Here is a 22186-nt window from a genome sequence, read left to right as displayed (position 1 = left end):
CTGCGGCACTGACAGCATTAGCGGGCACAGACAGCTTTAGGGGGGAAAGGACAGGACTGGGCATCACAGATGGCACTGGGGAGCATAGACATCACCAGGGATGCATGGACAGTACTGGAGGGCATGCATAGTACTGGGAGGCACGGACAACAGTGAGGGGACATAGCACTGGAGGGTACACAGCACTAGGGGTTGGCACACAGCACTAAGGGGTGGCACACAGATCTGGGGGGCGTACACAGTTCTAGGGTGGTACACAGCACTGTGAGAGGGGGGGCAACAGCACTGGGTGGCGCGCTCACAGCGCTGAGGGGGAGTAGTCACACAGCACCGGTCCGGGAAGCATGTACAGCAGAGAGGCTGGTAAAGCTGCTCTTCATCTTCTTCTGTGGTGGGATCGAATCTCACGCTTACCTCACCAACACAGCAAGTCCTGAGCATACTAGCACAGGTCAGCGTGAGGACCTCATGGTATTGCGCATGCATGTGAATGTTGTGTGCGCGTCCTCGCATTACACATCGGGATTTAAAGGGCCTGCAAGACCGCGGCTGCCACCCGAGCACTGTCCATGGGCTGCATAAAAAGTCAACACGGGCTGCAAATGGTCCGCAGGCTGGAGGTTCCCCACCCCTGACCTAGGGACTAGTGAGCAGTCCAATAATGAGTTTCTGCAGGCAGGACTCAAGCATGGTGGATGTTTCTTCCAAGATTGAAGTTGCATTTAAGCTACTGGAATTGAGGATTTGGTCAGAATTATTAGTATTCTCAATGCAGAAAAATATCATCAGGTACTTAAAGTGCTCAGCATAAATCAGTACACTCTTTGTAATGTAAGGCTATGTTCACACAGGGCTTTTGTGATAAGTTTTTTTCTTGACCAAAACCTGATCTTGTGGCAGGAGTCATCTGCGTTTTTGGTGCGTTTTTAGGGGTGTTTTGGTGCATTTTTTTTTTATACAAAATGGGTTGTATCAATCTGCAGCAAAAAAGCAGGTATTTGACAAAACAGTCAGGAAAAAAAATCTGCAGGTGTTTGTATGTGTGCATGAGATTTCAGAAATCTCAGACTTTGCTGGGACTGCAAAAAGCAGCTTTTTATTAGCATGGACTTGCATAAAACCAAGGCAAATATGCTGCTAAAAAAATGCAGCAAAAACGCCATGTGTGAACATACATTAAGTCAGTTACATAGAATGTTATTTTAACCCATAAAAGAAAAGTAAGGTTAATATAACTTTCATTATGAAATCTTCAGTTTTACTCAAAATAGTTGATGTAAGAATGAATACATCAAAAACAACTACATCTACTATTTTGTGTGACCCCTATGATTTTTAAGGACCTCACCAAGTCTTCTAGGCATTGAATGAACAATTTGGCACCATATTTCAACATCTATTTCCATTCTTCAAGATCGGCCTCTTTTAGAACCTGGATGCTCGATGGCAAATGATGATCAACATGTCTCTTCAGAATTCCCCTAGGAGTTTCAGTTGGTTTTGATCAAGAGACATACTCCGCCACTAAATCACTTTCACCCTGTTCTTCAGATATTAACAGTGGCCTCAGATGTGTGTTTTAGATCATTGTTAAATTAGAAAATGCATGTCTACCAAGGGCACAAAGTTATGTTAGCATCTTCTCTTTCAATATAGAGCAGCATATTTGTGAATTCAGGATACCATCAATGAAATGTAGCTCGCAAACCCCAGTAACACTCATGCAGCCCCACATAAGGACATTGCCACCTCCATCTTTCACCATGCATTTTTTCTTTGCCTGCTCACCTTTATAATGCCATAAATGTGTGAAGCCATCAGTTCCAAAAATATTTATCTTGATCTCATCACTCCAGAGTATAGAGTCCCAGTAGTCTTCATATTTTTCATCATGGGCCAAATTGTAGCTTGGGTTTTTGTGCATGGCCTTTAAGAGAACCTTGCTTTGTGGATGACAGCCATGCATTCTATTTCTGTTCAGTGTACGCTGTGTTGTCTCATGGGAAACAGTGACCTTGGTTTGGCTCCATACATATAGCCAATGCCATTAAGAACTATCTTAAGCGTAAAGATGAATAAACAGTTCTGTAAGTGATGATATGGCCTCCACAGAGCCTTGACCTCAACATCATTGTGTGTGTGGGATTATACTGTATGAGAGATAGAATCATTTGCATAAACCTACATCCACAGAAGATCTGCTGTTAGTTCTACAAGATGTTTGGAACAACCTCCCTATCACGTTCCTTCAAAAACTGTGTGCAAGTGTACTTAGAAGAATTAATGATGCGGTTTTGAAGGCAAAGGGGGTTACCACCAAATATTGGTTTGATTTAGATTTCTCTTTTATTTGTTAATTTGGCATTTTATAAATTGGCAAATATAAACTAGTAACACATCTAGCCGGGCAGATCAAAGTGCACCTACGCAGGACCTCAATGCCGGCGCGTGTGTATGACGTAGACGCGTCATGCACCGTGGCTTCAGAATAAGGAAGAGCAAAATGGCCAAAAGGGGAGGCACCAGTCCCAGAGAACGGCGCCACCCCTTTGACCGTTGTGCACCGGAGCGACCTTCTAGGTGAGTATTCTAAAGTCTTTTTTATGTTATACCCGGCGGCCTGGGCTCTTATATACAGCATGTTAGAATGCTGTATATAAGAGCCCAGTGGTGGTGGCCGCAGCTTATAGGGCAGAATGATGGAGATACTGGTGACAGGTTCCCTTTAAAGAATTCTTACATTACAGCATTTTCCCCACACATGAGTAAAACTTTTGCTCAGTGCTGTATACTGTGTATACAGAAGAAGACGGACAGAAAATACCTGACTTTCCTGTACACTATACATTTTACACCTATGTGTACATAGCAGAGAAAAGGGACAGATTTGGAACAATGATGTGGGATGTAGTTTCTGAGTGTTATTGGGAGACTAGATTTTGAGTTGAGTACACATACTGTACATACATTTGGTTTATTGCAGCTTTGTCATTAACTACATTAGAGGATGCATTTTAACACATATAGTTTTCTATTTCTGTTATGTTTATTGGCCTTACAAAATGAAAATATAGTGGGTTTATATTAATTGTTAATGTTGCATCACAAGAAATTCCCATCTGCTTAATTTATTAAAGAGAATAGAAATATTCACTTTTAAAATCTAATAGAAATATTCACTTTTAAAATATAATAGAAATATTCACTTTTAAAATGTGGCATTCCAAAAAATGAATGTTGCCTGAGATATAAAGGGATAAGTTATAAATGATTACATTGCAGTTCCTTAGGGTAAGCCTTCTTCATACTACTACAGATTGCATATATTAGCGTGCAAAGATGCTATATGTCCTAGTCATGGATTTCCGGAATAGATAGTGACAGCCTTTTGAACCCTACTATTTACATACATAGGTAGTACTGTCCTGTAAGGACATATACTATGATCAATTAGTCAGATCATGTTACAGCGTTCCTTTTCTGTCTAGAAAGACCACTTGCACAATTTACAATCTCTGCAATTACACATAATTGGTTGTGCTGTTGAAGGTCACATTTCTATTCAACATTGACCTTAATGTTCAGAATGATAATGGATCTTGTATTGTACGAATATTACTAAAATTTGCCCCCCCCACCGCTGCCTTCATGAAGTCAGTGAATGCTAAATTCTCTAAGCTGCTAATTCCAAACCATGATAAGCACCAGTGAGCATTAAATAAAAGTTAATTATAAAGGATTCCTCATCCAAACAGAATGACACACGAAACAGTATATAATCTAGAAATATGGCTTCGACTGGCACTGAGCAACCCCAATCAGCTCAGCCACCTGCCAGGATCTGTCATCTTCTTCCCATGTTATACAAGTCCTGCTTACCGATTCTTGGGATAAGTGATGTCCTAGAATCATTCTCTATCCCTACAGTATTACTCTGGGAAATGCCAACATACTGGCTCATTATAGACCTGTGTTATATTGATCATTCTTGAAACCTTCCTATTCAGATGGACACTACAGGATGATCTTAAACAATTCTAGATGTTATGATTTTGGGACAGAGCAAAAATTGTTACAAATTTGGACTACTTTAGTCATTGAGCTGCCTCGAATAACTTGGGGCCCTCCGTTTTTTCTTAGGTCAATTTCTGACGAAGAAAACCTAGTCTCTGTAGACAATACATACTGCCGGGAAAGCTGCTGGGTGCACCAAGAATCCAAGGCACCAGGTATTCCTTTAAGAAGTGAGTTTTATTTAAAGCTTACCATAAAGCTGCTGTTTTTTTTCACTATTTAGGATCTGGTGTCTTGGATTATTACTGCATGCATACTGATAATGAGAGTGATGGAATATCACACCAAAGGCGCTAACTCCTTAAGTATTGGTACTTGTACCTGTGATTTTCAGTGACCTACACAAATGCAAAGTAGAAGGAACATCTTGTGAGCAGCAATTGGTATCTCCCACAAAAAACTACATCAACTTTTCTTGTCTTTAATGTATATCTTTCCTTTTTGCTATTGAAATACAGTACATGAAAATTAATAAAACAAACTTCTTAAAAAAACTTGAGTAACGTAAATTTGTTTCATTCCTTATCAGTATTGATCCTGACTTAGTGCTATTACTTTAGTCCAGACAGTCCTGCTGGTCTTTATAGGAAACAGTCAACGGGCTTGTAACCAGACACATCCCTAGCAGCTTAGCCAATCTCCTGTAATGTCTCAAGACAGTCCATTCTTTTACTTGGTAGAGACTACACAGTTCACAGAGGACAAATCTCTATAAAAAGCCTCTATATACAGACTTTGATTCACAAGGAATGCTGGGGAATTTAAGCTCTGAAGCAATTTTTTTTGTTAACGCAGCTGGACTATAATACAGACCAAAACTTTTTTATGTACATCATTCTGTATGTAAACTATAAAGCCTACAATTTACGGACAGCAGATCAGAATATATCCTAAGTTACAACATACGATGACTATATTCTGGAGAGAATTAGTACATGAAATGATGAAATACCCTGACGAGCAGAAGACGCAAACATTCCCGACCTTTGTCTCAATACTTTTTCTTATTTTTTGCCATCTTGTTCACGTATGTCAGCTCATCTAATGGGTATTCCCTCAGCAGACAAGAAAATGACAAAAACCTCATACCTATATTCACACGCGCACGTTTAACATGAACAATGACGTGAATTCATATGCGTAGATGCTGTATACTGTACACCTACACACTCACACACATGCATGCTCCACGCAATTACCTTCCCACACTGCTGCATTAATAACAGCCACATACACAGTCGTGCACACCGACAACGCAGGACACATTTCCAGTTACACAATTCATACACACAAAAAAACCACAGGAGACATAAAGCGGGACAAGCATTTGTGTGATCCATCCTACAATGCGACAGGGAAGAGAAGCTGCACAATGTGACAGAGGGGAGAGCATCTGGGCCTCTCAGATGTTGCTCCTGCTGTCCTGTTTCTCCCTCAGATACACATTTTCTCCTCAGTTCCATATACCCATCGTCTTCAGTCGTCTTTTCTGCACCACTCTTTGGCTTCCCTGTTCACCTGTCTTGTCCATTACACCCTACCCACTACACCTATCTCTCCAAGACCCTCGTCCCTCTTCCACCATCGTTCCTAGCCCTCTGACCTCCTCTGATCTTTCTTTGACTATCCTCTGGTACTCTCTTCTTACCTCTCTCTCATTTCTCTTCTCTTTTTTACCTTCTCTTCAGTTTCAGAAAGAGAGCTCAGAGCGACATCACCATGGTAATAAGGTTGTGGATTGCTAAAGAAGGAGAGAGAGAGAATGTGAAAAGTGTGAGCAGGGGCGATGTAAAGGATGGGGTGGGGGGTGGAAAATAAAAAAAGGGAAATGGTAATAGAGGCACCCACAGGAGGATAAGAGTGAGATGGACAAGAAATAGTGGTTGAGGAAATGATTAGAAAGGGGGTGTGTAGTCAGTGGGTGTATGGCTGCGTGTGCTGGGAGGAAGGCTATGTATGTGTTAGAATGCTTTTCACAGGATTTGTGTGAATTGATAGAGGGGGATGAGGAGGGAAGCGACTGTTCTGTTTGAGGAAACTATGCAGGAAAGTTCAATTATATAAAGTTGGAATTATGCAGGCTTAGTCATGCATGCAGCAGCCATATTAGAGCGATAGCGCTATGGCGGGGAGCATGACAATACCCTGCTTCTTCTTACTAAAATGGGGATTGTCATGCAGTGTCAGGTTTTGCTCTACGTTATCATTTCTGAGGTTATTTATCCTGCAGCAGACATCCTCATCACTGTCCACATCGGGGCCACAATCTAAAATTGTCTTGGAGTGTGGGAGGAAACCGGACTATCCAATGGAAACTGAAGAAACCACGAAAAGAACATACAAACCCCCTGCAGATGTTGTCATTGGTGGGATTTGCACCCAAGACCCCATCGTACTACGGATTTTTATTTATCTAGTGCTCTTTTCACAATACTGTTTTTAAATTCCATTGTTCTGCTCCATCATAACAAAGTACAAAATTAATAGCATACCAGATGAGTGCCTCCGATCACTTTCACTGTAATGGGGTCTATTGTGATTATATCATGGTGTTCTTCATTTTACTGGAAGCAATGCAGTGTGATAATTCCAATGATCTAGAATAATTTACCGTCAACTTTACAGCCAAAGAGACCAAATGTGATATTAAGAAGCCATAAGCAAATGAACACCTAATCTCTGCTACATTTATGTAAAATATTTCCTATAAGCATAAAACACTGCAAAACAGTTTTTCACAGTTACGGTTACTAGAAAAATCATGGCATTTAAAAATTTGTTAGCAGGTTTTTGCTATGTTGAAGCCAGCATGCTGAAAGGGTTAATACAGAAAGTTAAGGTATGTCGTTTTTGTCAGACCGAGCTTTTGCTTATTTGCTATGTTTGTTTAAGCAGCAGAATCCTTATCATTACAGGACTAGAAACTCACCTGCACAGCAGTTCACCCCACCCTCTGCTTCATTGACATCTCATTGTCAATGTACAGTCTCTATAGAGAGCCTGGTGTGGGGAGGAACAACCCTCGGGACTGTGCTACATGATGAAACCTAAAAACTCAGATTGTGTCTGAATGGCTACACCCAGTAATCTAAGAGATACCCCATTGGATAAAGAATCTCCTTCCCTACATCATGCTGCTCTTAGATGAGGTAGCAAAAACCTGCTGACACATTCCCTTTAAAGTGGTTGTTTCACTAGAGCAATTTATGGCATACATTCTATGGGACCTACACCGATCTTCAAAATGGAGGTCACATAATCCGGCTAGAGTCCAATGAGTGGACTGGTGGCAGCTCATGCGCCTGCATTCTCAAAAATAAGGGGCGAATGCAGACAACAATATTTACTTGGCTGTATTCACCACTCACTTGAGGTCAGATTGGGGCATAGCCATTCTAGAGATATGTATGGGTGGACCTGCATCTATGAGACATTTATGCCCTATCCTATCAATAAGCCATTAATGTCTCATGTGAAACAACCCCTTTAAGGGCTCATGCGCACGTAACTGCTGAATATTCTGCAGCGATTTGACAGCAAATGTGCGCTTGAAATCGCTGCAGAAACACTGCATAATGGATGCAGTTTTTATGTAGAAAAAAGCCGATTTCATGCGCTATGGCTGCTGTCCCCACCATACACAGAGTGACAGAGTGGGAGCTGCATCCAGAACGCACGGAATAATTGACATGCTCATTTTATGAATGCACAGATTTGGGTCAAAATTTTAGCACCCAAATTGCTGCGTTCATAAAAGCATTGTGCGCATGTGTCATGCACAATCTTCATAGATTGTGCAGGGGATGCAGGACGCATGCAATTACGCTGCAGTGCAATACGCAGCGTAAATGCATGCAATTACGCAACATGCGCACGAGCCCTGAAGGTGAAAAAAATGCAGCATTTTGCTGTAGCAGCAAAATGAGTGAAATATCTGAAATCTAGCGCACATGTGTAAGGGGTGGACGGACCCCTAGTGTGGAGAAGACGTTCCCCCCCCCCCCCTGAAGACGCCACAGGAGTATGGTGGCACATTGTACAATGTTGTGTGTTATGTACGGTTCTCCCCCCCTAGGTGCCAGTGTAGTGAGTGGTTCCCCTGGTAACAGTGACAGGGAAGGAAGGGGCAGGGCAGCCTAGGAGGGAAGAGAAGGGGGGTTGGGCTCTGAATGCAGGGCAGTGTGCTGTGAGATGTAACATGGGAGAGAGCTGAGGAGAAGTGCCGGGGCAGAGTGCAGGAGTGGGTGCTGTGGCAGTGGAGCGGAGAAGTTGGAGCTAATCCGGAGCTGGTAGTGAGTACTGGAGCCGTCCCCTAGTTCAATACAAATCCCTGGGAAAGGGCTGGACTAAAATCGGGATAGGAGTACCACTGCTAGGGGGATAACAATTGGCCCCTGCAGGCAAAGGAAAGTGCCCGTAGAGAAAAAGGAAACCGATTTCGTAGGAAAGGACTTGTAACTTGTAACGTACTAAAGTAAGCCTGCTGCAAACAGAAAGATGGAAACTTTGTTTAATAAAACGGTGTTTGGTTTATCCGCTGCCTGCAATTGTCTCTTTCCTGAAAGTGAAGAAGGAGCTGGGGAGCACAGAAAGAACGCTGTCATGAATGGGCCCCATGCATCCACACTCTGCCCCAACAACACACCTGTTTTGCAAGTAACGGCCGGGCCGGGGTTCAGCCTGCGGCCCACAAGGCGAGGGGACTCGACTACACCCCCTGAGGCGCCCCCTGCCCCCGTTCCATTTTGGCGTAGTCGGCAGGATCAAGCCCGCAGAAGAGAAACCCCGAGCAGAGACCAAGTGGTGCCTGATGTACTGAACAGGCCACAAGATGGCGGCAAGATGGCGGCCGTCCTCATGGATTTAGTGAAGGCGCGAAAAGTGGGCGCCAAACGAAAAGCGCTGGGCTGGTCTGTAAGGAAGAAGCCCGGAGTGCACCGCCCAAAGAGGGGAGGTGCTTGCCCCGAGATACTGCAGAGGTCTAGAGACGTGGGCGGCGCCGCAAGAAAGAAGAGGCGTCGCAAACGCTGTGCCGACCTGGTGGGTGAGGCCGGGGGCGGAGTATGGGCAGAAGCGGGAAAAGAAGAACCGCCTCCACCTTCCCCGGCGCGATTGCAACCCCGGCAGTGGAAGAAGAAGCAAACTCCAATACCTGGACCAAGCAGAATGGAGAACAGAGCGTGGCGCGCTCAGCATAAGCAAGCGCTTGCTGAAGCCTGTGGGCTGAAGAGTGCCCCGACGGTCGCGCCAAAAGCGGCCGCCGAACCTACGGCTGGAGACAAGCCAAGAGAAGCATCGGCATTACTGGTGATACATCAGAGTATGGTGTCGCACCCGGTAGTTGTTGTCGGCAGCCCACTGCGGTCCCGTCCAGCTACCCCCTCACCCCCGCAGGAGGCTGAAGGGCCTGAACCGGAGAAGGAAGTACCGGAGCCACAGCCATGTTACGAGCCGTTCCACAGGCTACCCTGCTTACCTGGACAATCCCTCTCCGAATCTGTGAGGGCCCAGCGGGCTGAATGGCTGCGTGCATACCACCCAGCGTGAGGGTTAATCATCCGGAAGAAAAAGATCTGTTTGTTGTCGAAAGCCGGTACTGTTGGAAGCCGGTGAGTGTTTATGGTTAAAGCTACGTTAAAAGAACTGAACCCGGGAATAGAAGAATGCAGGGACTATGCATGGACTTCTCCCGCGACTGTTAAGTAAAGAACCCTTTTGTTTCTGTTGGTCGCGGCTCATCTAAGACCGGGAGCGCTTGAGGAGAGCCTCCGGGCAGAAGATCAGCCAAGACCGGGAGCTCCCCTGGAGGGATTCTGGGCACCGGACTTGTGTGCCAATCTCGTGTGCTTTGATACGTTAGTTTTAAAATGTTTTTTTTTTTTATTGATAAGAAAGAAAAAGAATACTGCTGAAGAAACATGTGTGTGTTTTCCATATGCGTTGTCTTGCAGGTGCGGAACCTCGCCAGGAGGCTGAGGTTAAAGAGGGGAGGAATGTAAGGGGTGGACGGACCTCTAGTGTGGAGAAGACGTTTTTCCCCCCCTGAAGACGCCACAGGAGTATGGTGGCACATTGTACAATGTTGTGTGTTATGTACGGTTCTCCCCCCCTAGGTGCCAGTGTAGGGAGTGGTTCCCCTGGTAACAGTGACAGGGAAGGAAGGGGCAGGGCAGCCTAGGAGGGAAGAGAAGGGGGGTTGGGCTCTGAATGCAGGGCAGTGTGCTGTGAGATGTGAGAGGCAAGCAAGCTCAGTCTGAAGTGCCGGGGCAGAGTGCAGGAGTGGGTGCTGTGGCAGTGGAGCGGAGAAGTTGGAGCTAATCCGGAGCCGGTAGTGCGTACTGGAGCCGTCCCCTAGTTCAATACAAATCCCTGGGAAAGGGCTGGACTAAAATCGGGATAGGAGTACCACTGCTAGGGGGATAACAATTGGCCCCTGCAGGCAAAGGAAAGTGCCCGTAGAGAAAAAGGAAACCGTTTTCGTAGGAAAGGACTTGTAACTTGTAACGTACTAAAGTAAGCCTGCTGCAAACAGAAAGATGGAAACTTTGTTTAATAAAACGGTGTTTGGTTTATCCGCTGCCTGCAATTGTCTCTTTCCTGAAAGTGAAGAAGGAGCTAGAGAGCACAGAAAGAACGCTGTCATGAATGGGCCCCATGCATCCACACTCTGCCCCAACAACACACCTGTTTTGCAAGTAACGGCCGGGCCGGGGTTCAGCCTGCGGCCCACAAGGCGAGGGGACCCGACTACACCCCCTGAGGCGCCCCCTGCCCCCGTTACACATGCTACTTATTGTTTTCCTTGCAATTCTTTAATCATTTTTGTAGGATTTTTCACCCATTGAAATGGGAAAAAAAATGCATGTAGATGTGCGTATTTTATACATTGCTTTCCCTGACAACAGTACAGTATTTGCAGTGGATCCTTCCTCAGCACAAACTGCACATGAGCACAAATCCTTAGGCCACGTTCACATATTGAGTATTTGGTGAGATTTTTTACCTCTATTTGTAGCCAAAACCAGGGGTGGGTGATAAATACAGAAGTGATGCCGGTGTTTCTATTATACTTTTCCTCTAATTGTTCCACTCCTGGTTTTGGCTACAAATACTGAAGTAAAAATCTCACCAAATACTCAATCTGTAGCCCAAGTGTTGATTCACGAGGAGCTTATTGGCTTTCTTTTTATTAGTGAAGAGTACGAGGGGCTGCTGATAAGTCTTTGGTTTTGTGATCTTTTTTTGTTTCTATAGTAATGAATGTTACATCACATGAAAACCTTATGTGTCTAATATATGTTTTCAAAATGTTGTGTTTGTTGCTTATGGCAACAGTGTTCTACGCACGTGGGGGAAAAAATGGCGGAGTCTAATACGATATTCACAGCAACCGAGAGCAGTGGCGTGATAAAATTCTTGTTTCTGCAAGGAAAGTCCGCGAAGGATATTCATGGTGATATGTCGCAGACATTAGGGGATCAATGCTCTTCATATTCCACAGTTAATAACTGGGTTTCAAAATTTAAAATGGACCACTTCAGCACCAATGATGAGGAACGTCTTGGATGACCGAGAGTGGTTGTTGTTCCGGAGATCGTCAATCCTGTGCACAACCTCATACTAGAGAATTGACGAATTTCAGCTAAAGCAATAGAAGACATTATGGGGATTTCCCATAAACATGTTTGTGTCATTATCCATGAACATTTGGACATGAGGAAGCTATCTGCAAAGTGGATCTCCAAATGTTTGACAATAGATCAGAGAAGTATGCGAGTGAAAACTTCCTGGTCTACTTGTCAGCATTTCCGTACTGATAAGAACTTCCTGGATCAACTATGGATGATACCTAGATATTTTTGTATGGCCCTGAAAACAAGGAGCAGTCAAGAGTGGAGGCACAGTGGTTCTCCCCGTCCATAGAAGTTGAAGGTGCAAAAATCAGCCACTAAGGTGGTGTCTGTGTTCTGGGATAAGGAGGGCGTGCTGCTAGTGGTCTAACTTCAAAAGGGTTCCACCATAAATGCAAGGTATTACATTTAACTTTTGGACCAATTGAAGACAGCTCTGAAGGCCAAAAGGCTCGGCAAGCTGTCCAAAAGAATCTTGGTCCTGCAAGACAATGCCTCTGCTGAAACTGCACAAGCAACCACCACAAAACTGGCAGGGCTTGGCTTCCAGCTGGTTGACCACCCACATTCACCAAATCTAGCTCCCAACTATCATCTGTTTCCAAACCTCAAGAAACACTTCAAGGGTACCATATTTCACACCATTTCTGATGCCATGGCTGCTACAGATACCTGGTTTGAGGCACAACCGAAATCCTTCATTTTGCTTGGCTTATAGAACTTGGAATACCGACGTAAGAAGTGTGCTGACATCAGTGGAAACTATGTTCAATAAATGTAAAGTTTCATCATCCTATCTCGTTTCTTTCGGGGTAAAGCCAAAGCCTTATCAGCAGTCCCTCGAATTAGGTGTTAGAAAAAGCAAGTGGAAAGTTGATCTGAGATGAGGACATTATCTGACTACTGACAGAAAAACATGAGAAGAGTTCCTCTTCATGACCAGAGAGGCCCACTACCTAACAGGTGACCACGCTGAGTTCACGGTGTGTGATTAGAGGACAATGCCTCAGATCTCTATAGAAAATGAAGTTCTCCTTTGTATAATGAGATAACTCTGTATAGCATAATTACTTCCCTGTGCAATTAGCCTGACAGGTCTCTGGAGGAGATTTATTACAATAGTCAGAAGAAAAAGTAGGGAGTTTCCCATAGCAATCACTCAGGCCGCTGCTTTCATTTCCCAAAGACCCCATAACAATGAGTGCTAGAATCTTACTGGTTGTATTGGAAGCTTCTCCACATTTTATTTACACTTTTTTTAAAAAAAAATATGTTCCTTGAATTGTTTCTCCTTGTCAACCATATAAAATGCTGTGGTTCATTTTATTGTATTATTCTAGGTCTATAGGCCTCCAAAGAGTAGAAAGCTTTATTGAAAATGTTGCCTCGGCATCTCCAGAAGTAACCCTCCCCTTGCCGTGACTTGTACACTTTCCAGTTTCATACAGTGTGATATTCAATTTGTTTTCACTACAAGTGGAAATAGAAAGAGAATAAGTGCAAGGAAAGAAAAAAGAAAGGAAATACAAGGAAATAATAAAGAGAGGAAATACAAGGAAATAAAAGTGAGGGAATACAAGAAAATAAAAGTGAGGGAATACAAGGAGATAAAAAAAGAGGAAATACAAGGAAATAAAAAAAGAGGAAATACAAGCATATAAAAAGAGAGGAAATACAAGCATATAAAAAAAGAGAGGAATTACAAAGAAATAAAAGTGAGGGAATACAAGGAAATAAAAGTGAAGGAATACAAGGAGATAAAAAAGAGGAAATACAAGGAGATAAAAAAAAAGAGAGAAAATACAAGGAAATAATAAAGAGTGGAAATACAAGGAAATAAAAAGAAAGGAAATACAAGGAAATAATAAAGAGAGGAAATATAAGGAAATAAAAGTGAGCGAATACAAGGAAATAAAAGTGAGAAAATAGGAGATAAAAAAGAGGAAATACAAGAAGATAAAAGAGGAAATACAAGGAAATAAAAGAGGAAATACAAGCATATAAAAAAGAGAGGAAATACAAGGAAATAAAAGAGGAAATACAAGCATATAAAAAAAGAGAGGAAATACAAGAAAATAAAAGAAGAGAGGAAATAGTCACACAAGTTCAATATTTTGCAGACATTTCTGTGACTAGAAATTAGTTTTTATTAATCTAAATAAGGTTATTTTGGCAGCAAACAGGATCTGATTCATCATTTTATTTTCTCCAGTTTTTGGGCATGGATACCTCCTAATTGATGACTATTTGATTTACAACAAATTCATCAATTTCCAATTTGCGCCTTTTTTAAAGTGGTCTTTTGTTATTTAGTTTTCTGATTTTTCGGTCCAGATGGTTTAGATTGAAGTGCAATTTTATTTCAAATGTTGCAAAATTAGTTGTGAATGCACTCCAGGTCTGGACATTATTTTGGCACAACTTTTGCAAAAAAAGTGTATTTTTTGCAATTTACTTATACTGACTGTATTGAAACTGCAAAATTTGACATCACTATAATCAGGTTCTCTTCCCCTACATCATGGTGCTCTCACAATACGTAGCCAACACCTGGTGAGAGATTCCCTTTCCCCCTCCTCCAGTGCTGATTGACGTGGATGACACCTTGGACACCATTCACGTAGGCGGGCAAAATTTCCATGTTCCCGGATGGTACAGGCGCACTTCACTCTACCCTGTTGCGGGAGAGTGGAAAACATAGGTGTGCCTGTGCAAGTTCTCTGCGCAGGCACGATATTTTACCCAGTGATGTGGATGACATCACCTGCTTCATCCACATTGCCGGGTAAAATCTAAAATCTGCCAATTCACGCAGACACACCTACGTTTTCGTGTCTGCTTGAAACTGATCAGAGCGAAGTGCGCCTGCGCGAGCTGGAAATATGGAGATTTTGCCCGCCTACGTGGATGGCGTCCGAGCTGTCATCAATGTCAATTAGCACAGGAGAAGGGCAAAAGAAGCAACAGGAGGTACACACTAGATCACCCATCGGATTGGACCGGACAATTTACATACCGGGCGGGAGATTTTATATTGGTATTTTTGGGATCTACAGGGGGGTCAGGGGATAATGTGCACTTTTATAGACTGCAGCACGGGCGCTGCTTACGGTGCTAGTTTTAGTTTAGAAGGCCAAAATCTGGTGACATGTTCCACCTCCTTCAGTTTTTAAAATCGGATGAGAAGAAACTGCTGCAACACGGATGCAATATGGATGACACGTGAGAGGACAAAAAGTAAATTTTTGATTAACGTAAAAATGGAAAAAAATGTGTGAATGTGGTCAAAGGGAAAAAAAATGCAGAGAAATAAATTCTATTTACTGTGCTGGAAAACTTGACATAATCATATGCATTATAAATCTGCAAGTTGCTTTATGTTTCTCACCAACAGCGTTTGTGGCCCAATAGCAGGATCTTTGCCCTGGGCCCACTGATGTCTCCTATTATCCCTGACAAGCATGCTCAGCAAGTGCTCAATACAGAACTGTGATATTATCAAACTGTAGAAAGTCTGGCCTGTTTCAGCACATTAGCTCTGTATGATCGCGTTTGATTACAGTGATATGGGATCTTCGGCTCACAGGTCAGCCCACAGCTTATTTAAATAATGCCTAAGGCATTTAACGAAAATTATCATAGGCGATAGATGCAAAGTACATGTGATTTCTTTCAAAAAGCACAAGTGTACATTGTTATTAGACTTCTACTCAAACTGTGGTATAAATGCTTAATTTTGTTTTCTAAACTGCACGACGAGCACATGTTTGGAGCTTGGTGCTATTTATTGCATACAGAAAGAGATTGCAATAAAAAGGAGGAATGACAGGTAAGTTAGGGCTGGCAAGTGATGTGACATGCTGCATGCAAAGAAAGGAAGAAGTGATAGACACCGTGAATGCAGAACGGAACCTTACGGAAGGCACGATGGGTCAGATCTTCATAAAGGTACATGTCGCTAAATATTGTTATGATAGGAAAATAATCCAGTCACCATGTGACAAAGGTTTATAAAAGTATAATTAATGGGGTGTTTCTCTCTAAAATTCCTGTTCTGTGCAGTCACAGTGAAGAACATCCTGTGTATTGTGTTCAATGTCCGCAGGGAATCTTTTTATAGACCAAGCTTACAAATAGCAACAGGTTTGAATTATAAGATACACATTGCGCTTATTATACAGTGTTTGCTGCCATTATGATACCTGGCTAATAGTTGGCTAATATTTCACTCACATCTATGGTCTGGTTTATGAATTTATGATTAAAGGTGCCATTAGCACCAAAAATGTGTTGGTGTTTCTACCATAAGGACTAAGATGTGGAGGTTAAGATGTTTTAAATGTTACCAATGAAGATGAAGATGGACTCTCCTTCACGTCAATATTGTCATACGCATTCAGATATCTGTTTTGACAAATGTGTCCTATCTGTGGTTCTAAAGGCTGAATAACCATTATAGTTTATGATGCTGTTAAGATGTCTGCAAAAAAAAACCCCAAACAGCCTTGTCTATTTTTGATCAAACTCGACCCTTCAGATCAATGCATCCTCAAAATCTCTACGTCATTTGAGTGCTGGCTGATGTTTACTGTTTAACAGGTAGGAAACACTTGATAATTATAACTATTACTTTTTGTGTATAATAAAATTAAACATCAAACTGATAGCACAAATGAAATCCAGCACTCTAACAATAAAGGGTTTTTTTTTCGTATCCCCCACCGCCCAAAAAAAAGAAAAAACAGGACATCTAAATGAGGCAATAGACAACTAGAAGATAATGACCAACTCCCTTGCTAATGTGATGCCCTGGCACAGGGTATTGTGCAATCTGCCCTTCTGTGCAATATCCACCTCCTCTTTTGGTTACGGGTCACTAACCATTGGTGTTGCCAAAACCAGCTAATGAAAATCCTAGGAACACTCTGCACCACACCCACCAGACACACCGGTGGACAGCCTGAGTGGAATAGGGTCGCCCACTTGGGGGGTAGGTAAGGGGAGGTCAGGAGTGTCAAGAGTCAGAAGGAGAGAGGAGTGTAGCATGGGAGGTGAAAGAGAGAGGAGGTCAGGAGCTGGGCTCCTTGGAAGTACTAGCTAGCAGACGTTGATCTGGGCCTGGTAGGAGCTGGACCTCGGTCGCAGGGGATCGTGACAAGGGACACGGCATTGCTGTGGAAGCCTTGTACCATCACCGGGCAGGGACCAGGGCACAACGGGGTACGTGGACCCTAGATCAGGGAGTAGCTTCAGGCAACCTGACAATTCACCCGATGAGGACGGAGCCTTCAAGATCCGCTCTCCACCCGCTCCAAAATCGGGGTACTAGCGTAATGAGGGGGATAGGACGTTCCACTAAAATGGTCCAGGAAATCCCAAGCATGAACCCTGAGAGCAAGCTCCTTCAGTTAGCCATACTGGGGAGCGGGACCCGATTAGTTTCAAGCTATAGGGACCAACTAGAAGAGAACAAGGTGCCGAGGGAAAGGTCACAGATCAACAGGCAACACCAGCAGAAACGGGACCCAAACGTGCTCCCCCTTGGCGGCAGCGGTGTCCAGAACTTTGGTTTACTAAGTTGTCGGTGTCAGCTTCATGGACTGAGTGAGTACGCAAGTGACCCTTACCTCCCCAACAGGTGTTAAACACCTGTCTGCCCACTCCATCGCCACCGGGTACTTCCAGCTGCAGCAGTGGTACTCCACCTTAGCACACACCACGGGTGGTGTCACGAACTCTCCATACACCGTCCCCCTGTAAATGCCCCTCATTCGGGTGGCCGCGTGACCCCCGGTCCGGACGCCCCTAGAGCCACCGCGGATCCAGGTCCGAGCATCCCGGCTGCTGACACGGGGGTGGCACACTAATCACTCTGTTATTGCTACTGCTATCTAAAGGCTGAACGGAGTCCACAGCAGAGCCATGGGCAAAGTGACCCCTGACTCATCTTGTAGGACAATGAGGGGTAAATTTGGTAGGAGGAAAGGAAAGCGCGGGCTGTGGGGGTGGTGTCATTTAGGAAGGTTGGAAAAGTGTTAGGGGGGTGATTAAGTTTGAATCAGGTTTATAGGATCAGAAGGGGGGGAAGGGGACTACCAGAATGGTGCGTTAGGCTCGCCCTTAGTTGAGGTGGGGGTGAGGGTTGTTAGCAGTTAGTTTGGTATTTAACAAAGTGTGCAAAGTCATTTCGGTGGGTTCTTGGAGTTGGTGGTAAAATGGTGGTGGGGGGTTGTACCTCAGGTGGATGGTAACCCCCACTATTTTTCCTTTCGAATAGTAATTATCTGGCAGACTTTGGGGTGCTACAGGGTGGGCTTCCCTGGGAGTCGGTGTTAGAGAAAAGGTTTTCCGGTAAGAGGTGTCCCCGAGCCTGTGGTTCCAGCTGGGGCCAACACCGGATGGTTAATTAATTCTATGGGAATGTTCGCCACATTTCTTGGAGCTCCAAGAACCTTCCTCGCCTTAAAGAAAGTTATGTTATTTATTTACTGTTATTTTTGTGTAATAAAGGGCAAATTTAGCCAATTTATCCAAGGATGTGTAATGTGTTTATTGGGGGGGGGAATTCCGTGAGAAAAGGGGAAAAGGAATAGTGGGTCAGTTGCAGTTGGAAAGGAAACATACTGTAGTCATGAGAAGGATTTTGCAATTATAGTATTTATTTGGGTCTTTTAATGGACACCGTCTTGGAAACATTTTTTCCAAAATAAAAAGCTAAAACATAGAAAAAATTACTAAAACTAATAACTAATGTTTCTCATCGTTAGACAGTAAAAACTTAGTGCAGGCAGTCTAAAGAATCTCTGCAATCTTCTTTTGGCATAAAACATCTCTCTAGAGAACTTTGGTCTTCATAAGGGACGTGTTGGAGTCAGATGCACCTGATTCATTAAAAAACTGGAGTAAAGTTCAGGGGCGGACATATCATTGGTGCAACCTGTGCGGCCGCACAAGGGCCCAAGAGGTGAGGGAGCCTATTACCACTTCCAAAGCAGGTGGAATTGTGCATTATGATGAGCTCTTGGGCTGCAAAGGGCCGATAGGTTGTTCTTGCACAGGGGCCCTTTCCTGTCTGTGTCCGCCAATGGTATGATTTGTGGTGTAAGGTGGGCTATCACTCGTCATTCCCTGATCAGCCCCAGCGCCTCCCATTTAGGCAGAGTTGACTAAAAGTGTCTGAGAACTGCAAAAGTCACAACATTTTTGCTCAACAGCGTATTTGTGCAAAATGTTACAACTTTTCAAAGCGTTTTACGCCAGAGGGTGTAAACACTTTGATGAATCAAGGAGACATCTAATAAAGCAGACATCTAAAAATGAACTGAACATGTAACAGTGGACATCCTCTTCAGAGTCATCTGATAATGAAGGCAAATACATATTTATGGACAGTAATAATTTCATGCTGCATTTTCTGGTATAAAAAAAACCTGACAAAAAAAATCATGATTTTTGGCATTTCTTTGAATGTGAAACATTTTTGTTCTAATTCCACTATTGATTCAATGAGCACTTCTGATGCATTTTCCATGGAAAATATCCCAAGAATTAACATGACACTTTTTTTTTCCAGGTTGATTAACAATACATGGAATAAATGTCATGTGGATATAGGTGTGTTTTTCCATGGAAATCAAGATGAAACTTACGGTATTTAAAGAACATTTTAAGCATTTTTTATTGGAATTTTGGTGTGGAATCTGTTAGAAATCTCAGTATGAATTCCCCCTGTGATTTACTCACATCTAACAGCAAAGCTGTCACTCTTGTACCTTAGACCTTCCTGTGCCCTACGGCCTTCATCGTGTAGGCCTCCGTCACACATTCATGTTTAAACACATACATGAAAAAAATGATATAGTTATCATCAGTGTTGGGGATCAGTGTGTCGTCCATGTGTTCGTTTTTATCATCAGTGTCATGAGTGTTTTTCACAGATGGATCAATAAATAAATGACAAAGCTTCTCCAATACTTTACGATGTTAAACACGTACAGCACACAGATCCCATCCATTTGCTGTAGGTGTTTTTCATAGACCCATGGACTTGTATTGACCCTTGCCATTCGAGCTGCTGGGAAAAAATGGACGTCTCCATGTGTTTTGGATGGATACACAGTCCATGTAAAATCATTGACATGCGAATAGCATGTGGTATCTGTGAAAAAAACAGCGGGCGCGCTCACTCACCTGGTCTTATAGAGCCAGCATCCCTGGAACAGGATGTGGCTGATTGCAGGTGCAGGGTATAAAAGACTTCCTGTTACCTATGGGCGGTGCCTGATCAACGTGTTTCCATAGCTAGGTGTTCAGGTCTTTCTGTGCCTTGTCTCCTGTATAACACTGTCTCTTCCGCAGAGCCCGTCTGCCGTCCAGACCTGGTCAAGATTGCTGATCCACCAGGAAGTGTCACGGTGACTGTCTGATGTGGATCCCACCATCTTCCCTCAGCCTGATCCTGTCACCGGTCCCCGATTCCACCTGGTAACCTCAGCCTGCTATTCTTGCTGGATCCGGACCCTATTGGCTGTTCCTTCTCAGCACCTGAACCTGGTTCTGGACATCTGTCCTGACTACGGTTCCCTGTGGACTAATAGACTTTCCCTGTGCAGATCTTTGAAGGACTCAGACCCCGTACCCTTAGTGTTCCAGTTACCGTGCATCTAGGCCCTCTGGTGGGGTGACCGGACAATCCCTGTATAGGGGTTAGCTCCTGGTTGCCTCGCTGGGGGAGTCCGGTGCATGGCCCCGTGAATCCACCTCCAGTACGTAAAAGTACTATGGACCAATAGGCTCTACATATGTAGTTTGTATGGTACGTACATGTAGCATTGCATACTTTCTGGAACCAATGCAATATGGCCCCACAGGAAGCTAAAAGTACAATATCATGGCTCCTTAATATGACTATGTGCACAGGCTTTATAAAATAATCATAAGAATCTGTTCATTCAAACAGAATTTAACAGAAAAAAGCTTACAATTGGAGGTGTATAGAAGTACTGTACTGATAGCCTCAATCTAATTTCTTGAAAGAGAGGGCTGTAAAACTATAATGTATTTGTGGTCTTCTATACTTACATGCAGATAAGTAATTTAATCAGAGGAAAACATCACTCAAATGTTGTTCCAGAAGTTAGGCCTGTGAGCCATCTATATTCATGATCATAAGCCACAATTCTCCACTTCAAAGTAAAAAGGGCAGGAAGACAAAGGAGTCTTATCCAGGTGAGAGTAAAGGTCCAGTCACACTAAGCAACTTACCAGCGATCCCAACAACGATAGGGATCGCTGGTAAGTTGCTAGGAGGTTGCTGGTGAGCTGTCACACTGCGACGCTCCAGCGATCCCACCAGCAACCTGACCTGGCAGGGATGCTGGAGCGTGGCTACACGAGTTGCTGGTGAGCTCACCAGCAACCAGTGACCAGCCCCCAGTCTCCTAGTTACAGCACACATCAGGTTAATTAACCCGATGTGTGCTGCAGCTAAATGTGCACAGAGCAGGGAGCAGCGCACAATGCTTAGCGCTGGCTCCTTGCTCTCCTACTTACAGCACACATCAGGTTAATTGCCTGATGTGTGCTGCAGCTAAATGTGCACAGAGCAGGGAGCAGCGCACACTGAGCGCTGGCTCCTTGCTCTCCTACTTACAGCACACATCGGGTTAATTGCCTGATGTGTGCTGCAGCTACATGTGCACAGAGCAGGAGCCGGCAGCACAGGCAGTGAGAGCGGAGGAGGCTGGTATCAAAGGTAAATATCGGGTAACCAAGGACAGGGCTTCTTGGTTACCCGATGTTTACATTGGTTACCAGCCTCCGCAGAAGCTGGCTCCCTGCTCACTGCACATTAGTTGTTGCTGTCTCGCTGTCACACACAGCGATCTGTGCTTCACAGCAGGACAGCAACAACTAAAAAATGGCCCAGGACATTCAGCAACAACCAACGACCTCACAGCAGGGGCCAGGTTGTTGCTGGATGTCACACACAGCAACATCGCTAGCAACGTCACAAAAGTTGTTCGTTACCAGCGATGTTGCTAGCGATGTTGCTTAGTGTGACGGGGCCTTAAGGGGTAAAGACTAAAGGCTGCTTTACACCAGACAATCTATCGTACGATAGATCGTCGGGGTCACGGTTTTTGTGACGCACATCCGGCATCTCTGGCGATGACGGCCTGTGTGACACCTCTTAGCGACGCAGTATTGCTCACAAATCATGAGTCGTGTTCTGCTCGCTAGGTTCCATAATATCGTTTAATTTAGTTGTTCATCGTTTCCGGGGTAGCACATGTCGCTCCGTGTGACACCCCGGGAACGATGAACAGCAGCTCACCTGCGTCACGCGGCCGCCGCCGGCTATGTGAAGGAAGGAGGTGGGTGGGATGTTTACGTCCCGCTCATCTCCGCTCCTCCGCTTCCATTGGCCAGCGGCCGTGTGACGTCGCTGTGACGCCAAACGTCCCTCCCACTCCAGGAAG

At 44.1% G+C, this 22186-nt stretch overlaps 1 protein-coding gene across 1 annotated transcript in view; it reads right to left on the bottom strand.

The window, feature by feature from the left end:
- SHANK3 (SH3 and multiple ankyrin repeat domains 3) overlaps positions 1-5924 on the bottom strand; it is a 617492-nt gene extending 611568 nt beyond the window's left edge. Inside the window, 1 exon segment of the mRNA XM_075345440.1 lies at positions 5723-5924. Coding sequence (XP_075201555.1) covers positions 5723-5733 — 11 coding nt within the window. The 5' untranslated portion in view covers positions 5734-5924.
- Between the last annotated feature and the right edge of the window lie 16262 nt (positions 5925-22186).

Source organism: Anomaloglossus baeobatrachus, chromosome 4, assembly GCF_048569485.1.
Source record: "Anomaloglossus baeobatrachus isolate aAnoBae1 chromosome 4, aAnoBae1.hap1, whole genome shotgun sequence".
In the NCBI taxonomy this organism is placed as follows: Eukaryota; Metazoa; Chordata; class Amphibia; order Anura; family Aromobatidae; genus Anomaloglossus; species Anomaloglossus baeobatrachus.
Note: the sequence above shows the minus strand (reverse complement) of the source record. Positions and strands in the feature narration are given on the sequence as shown.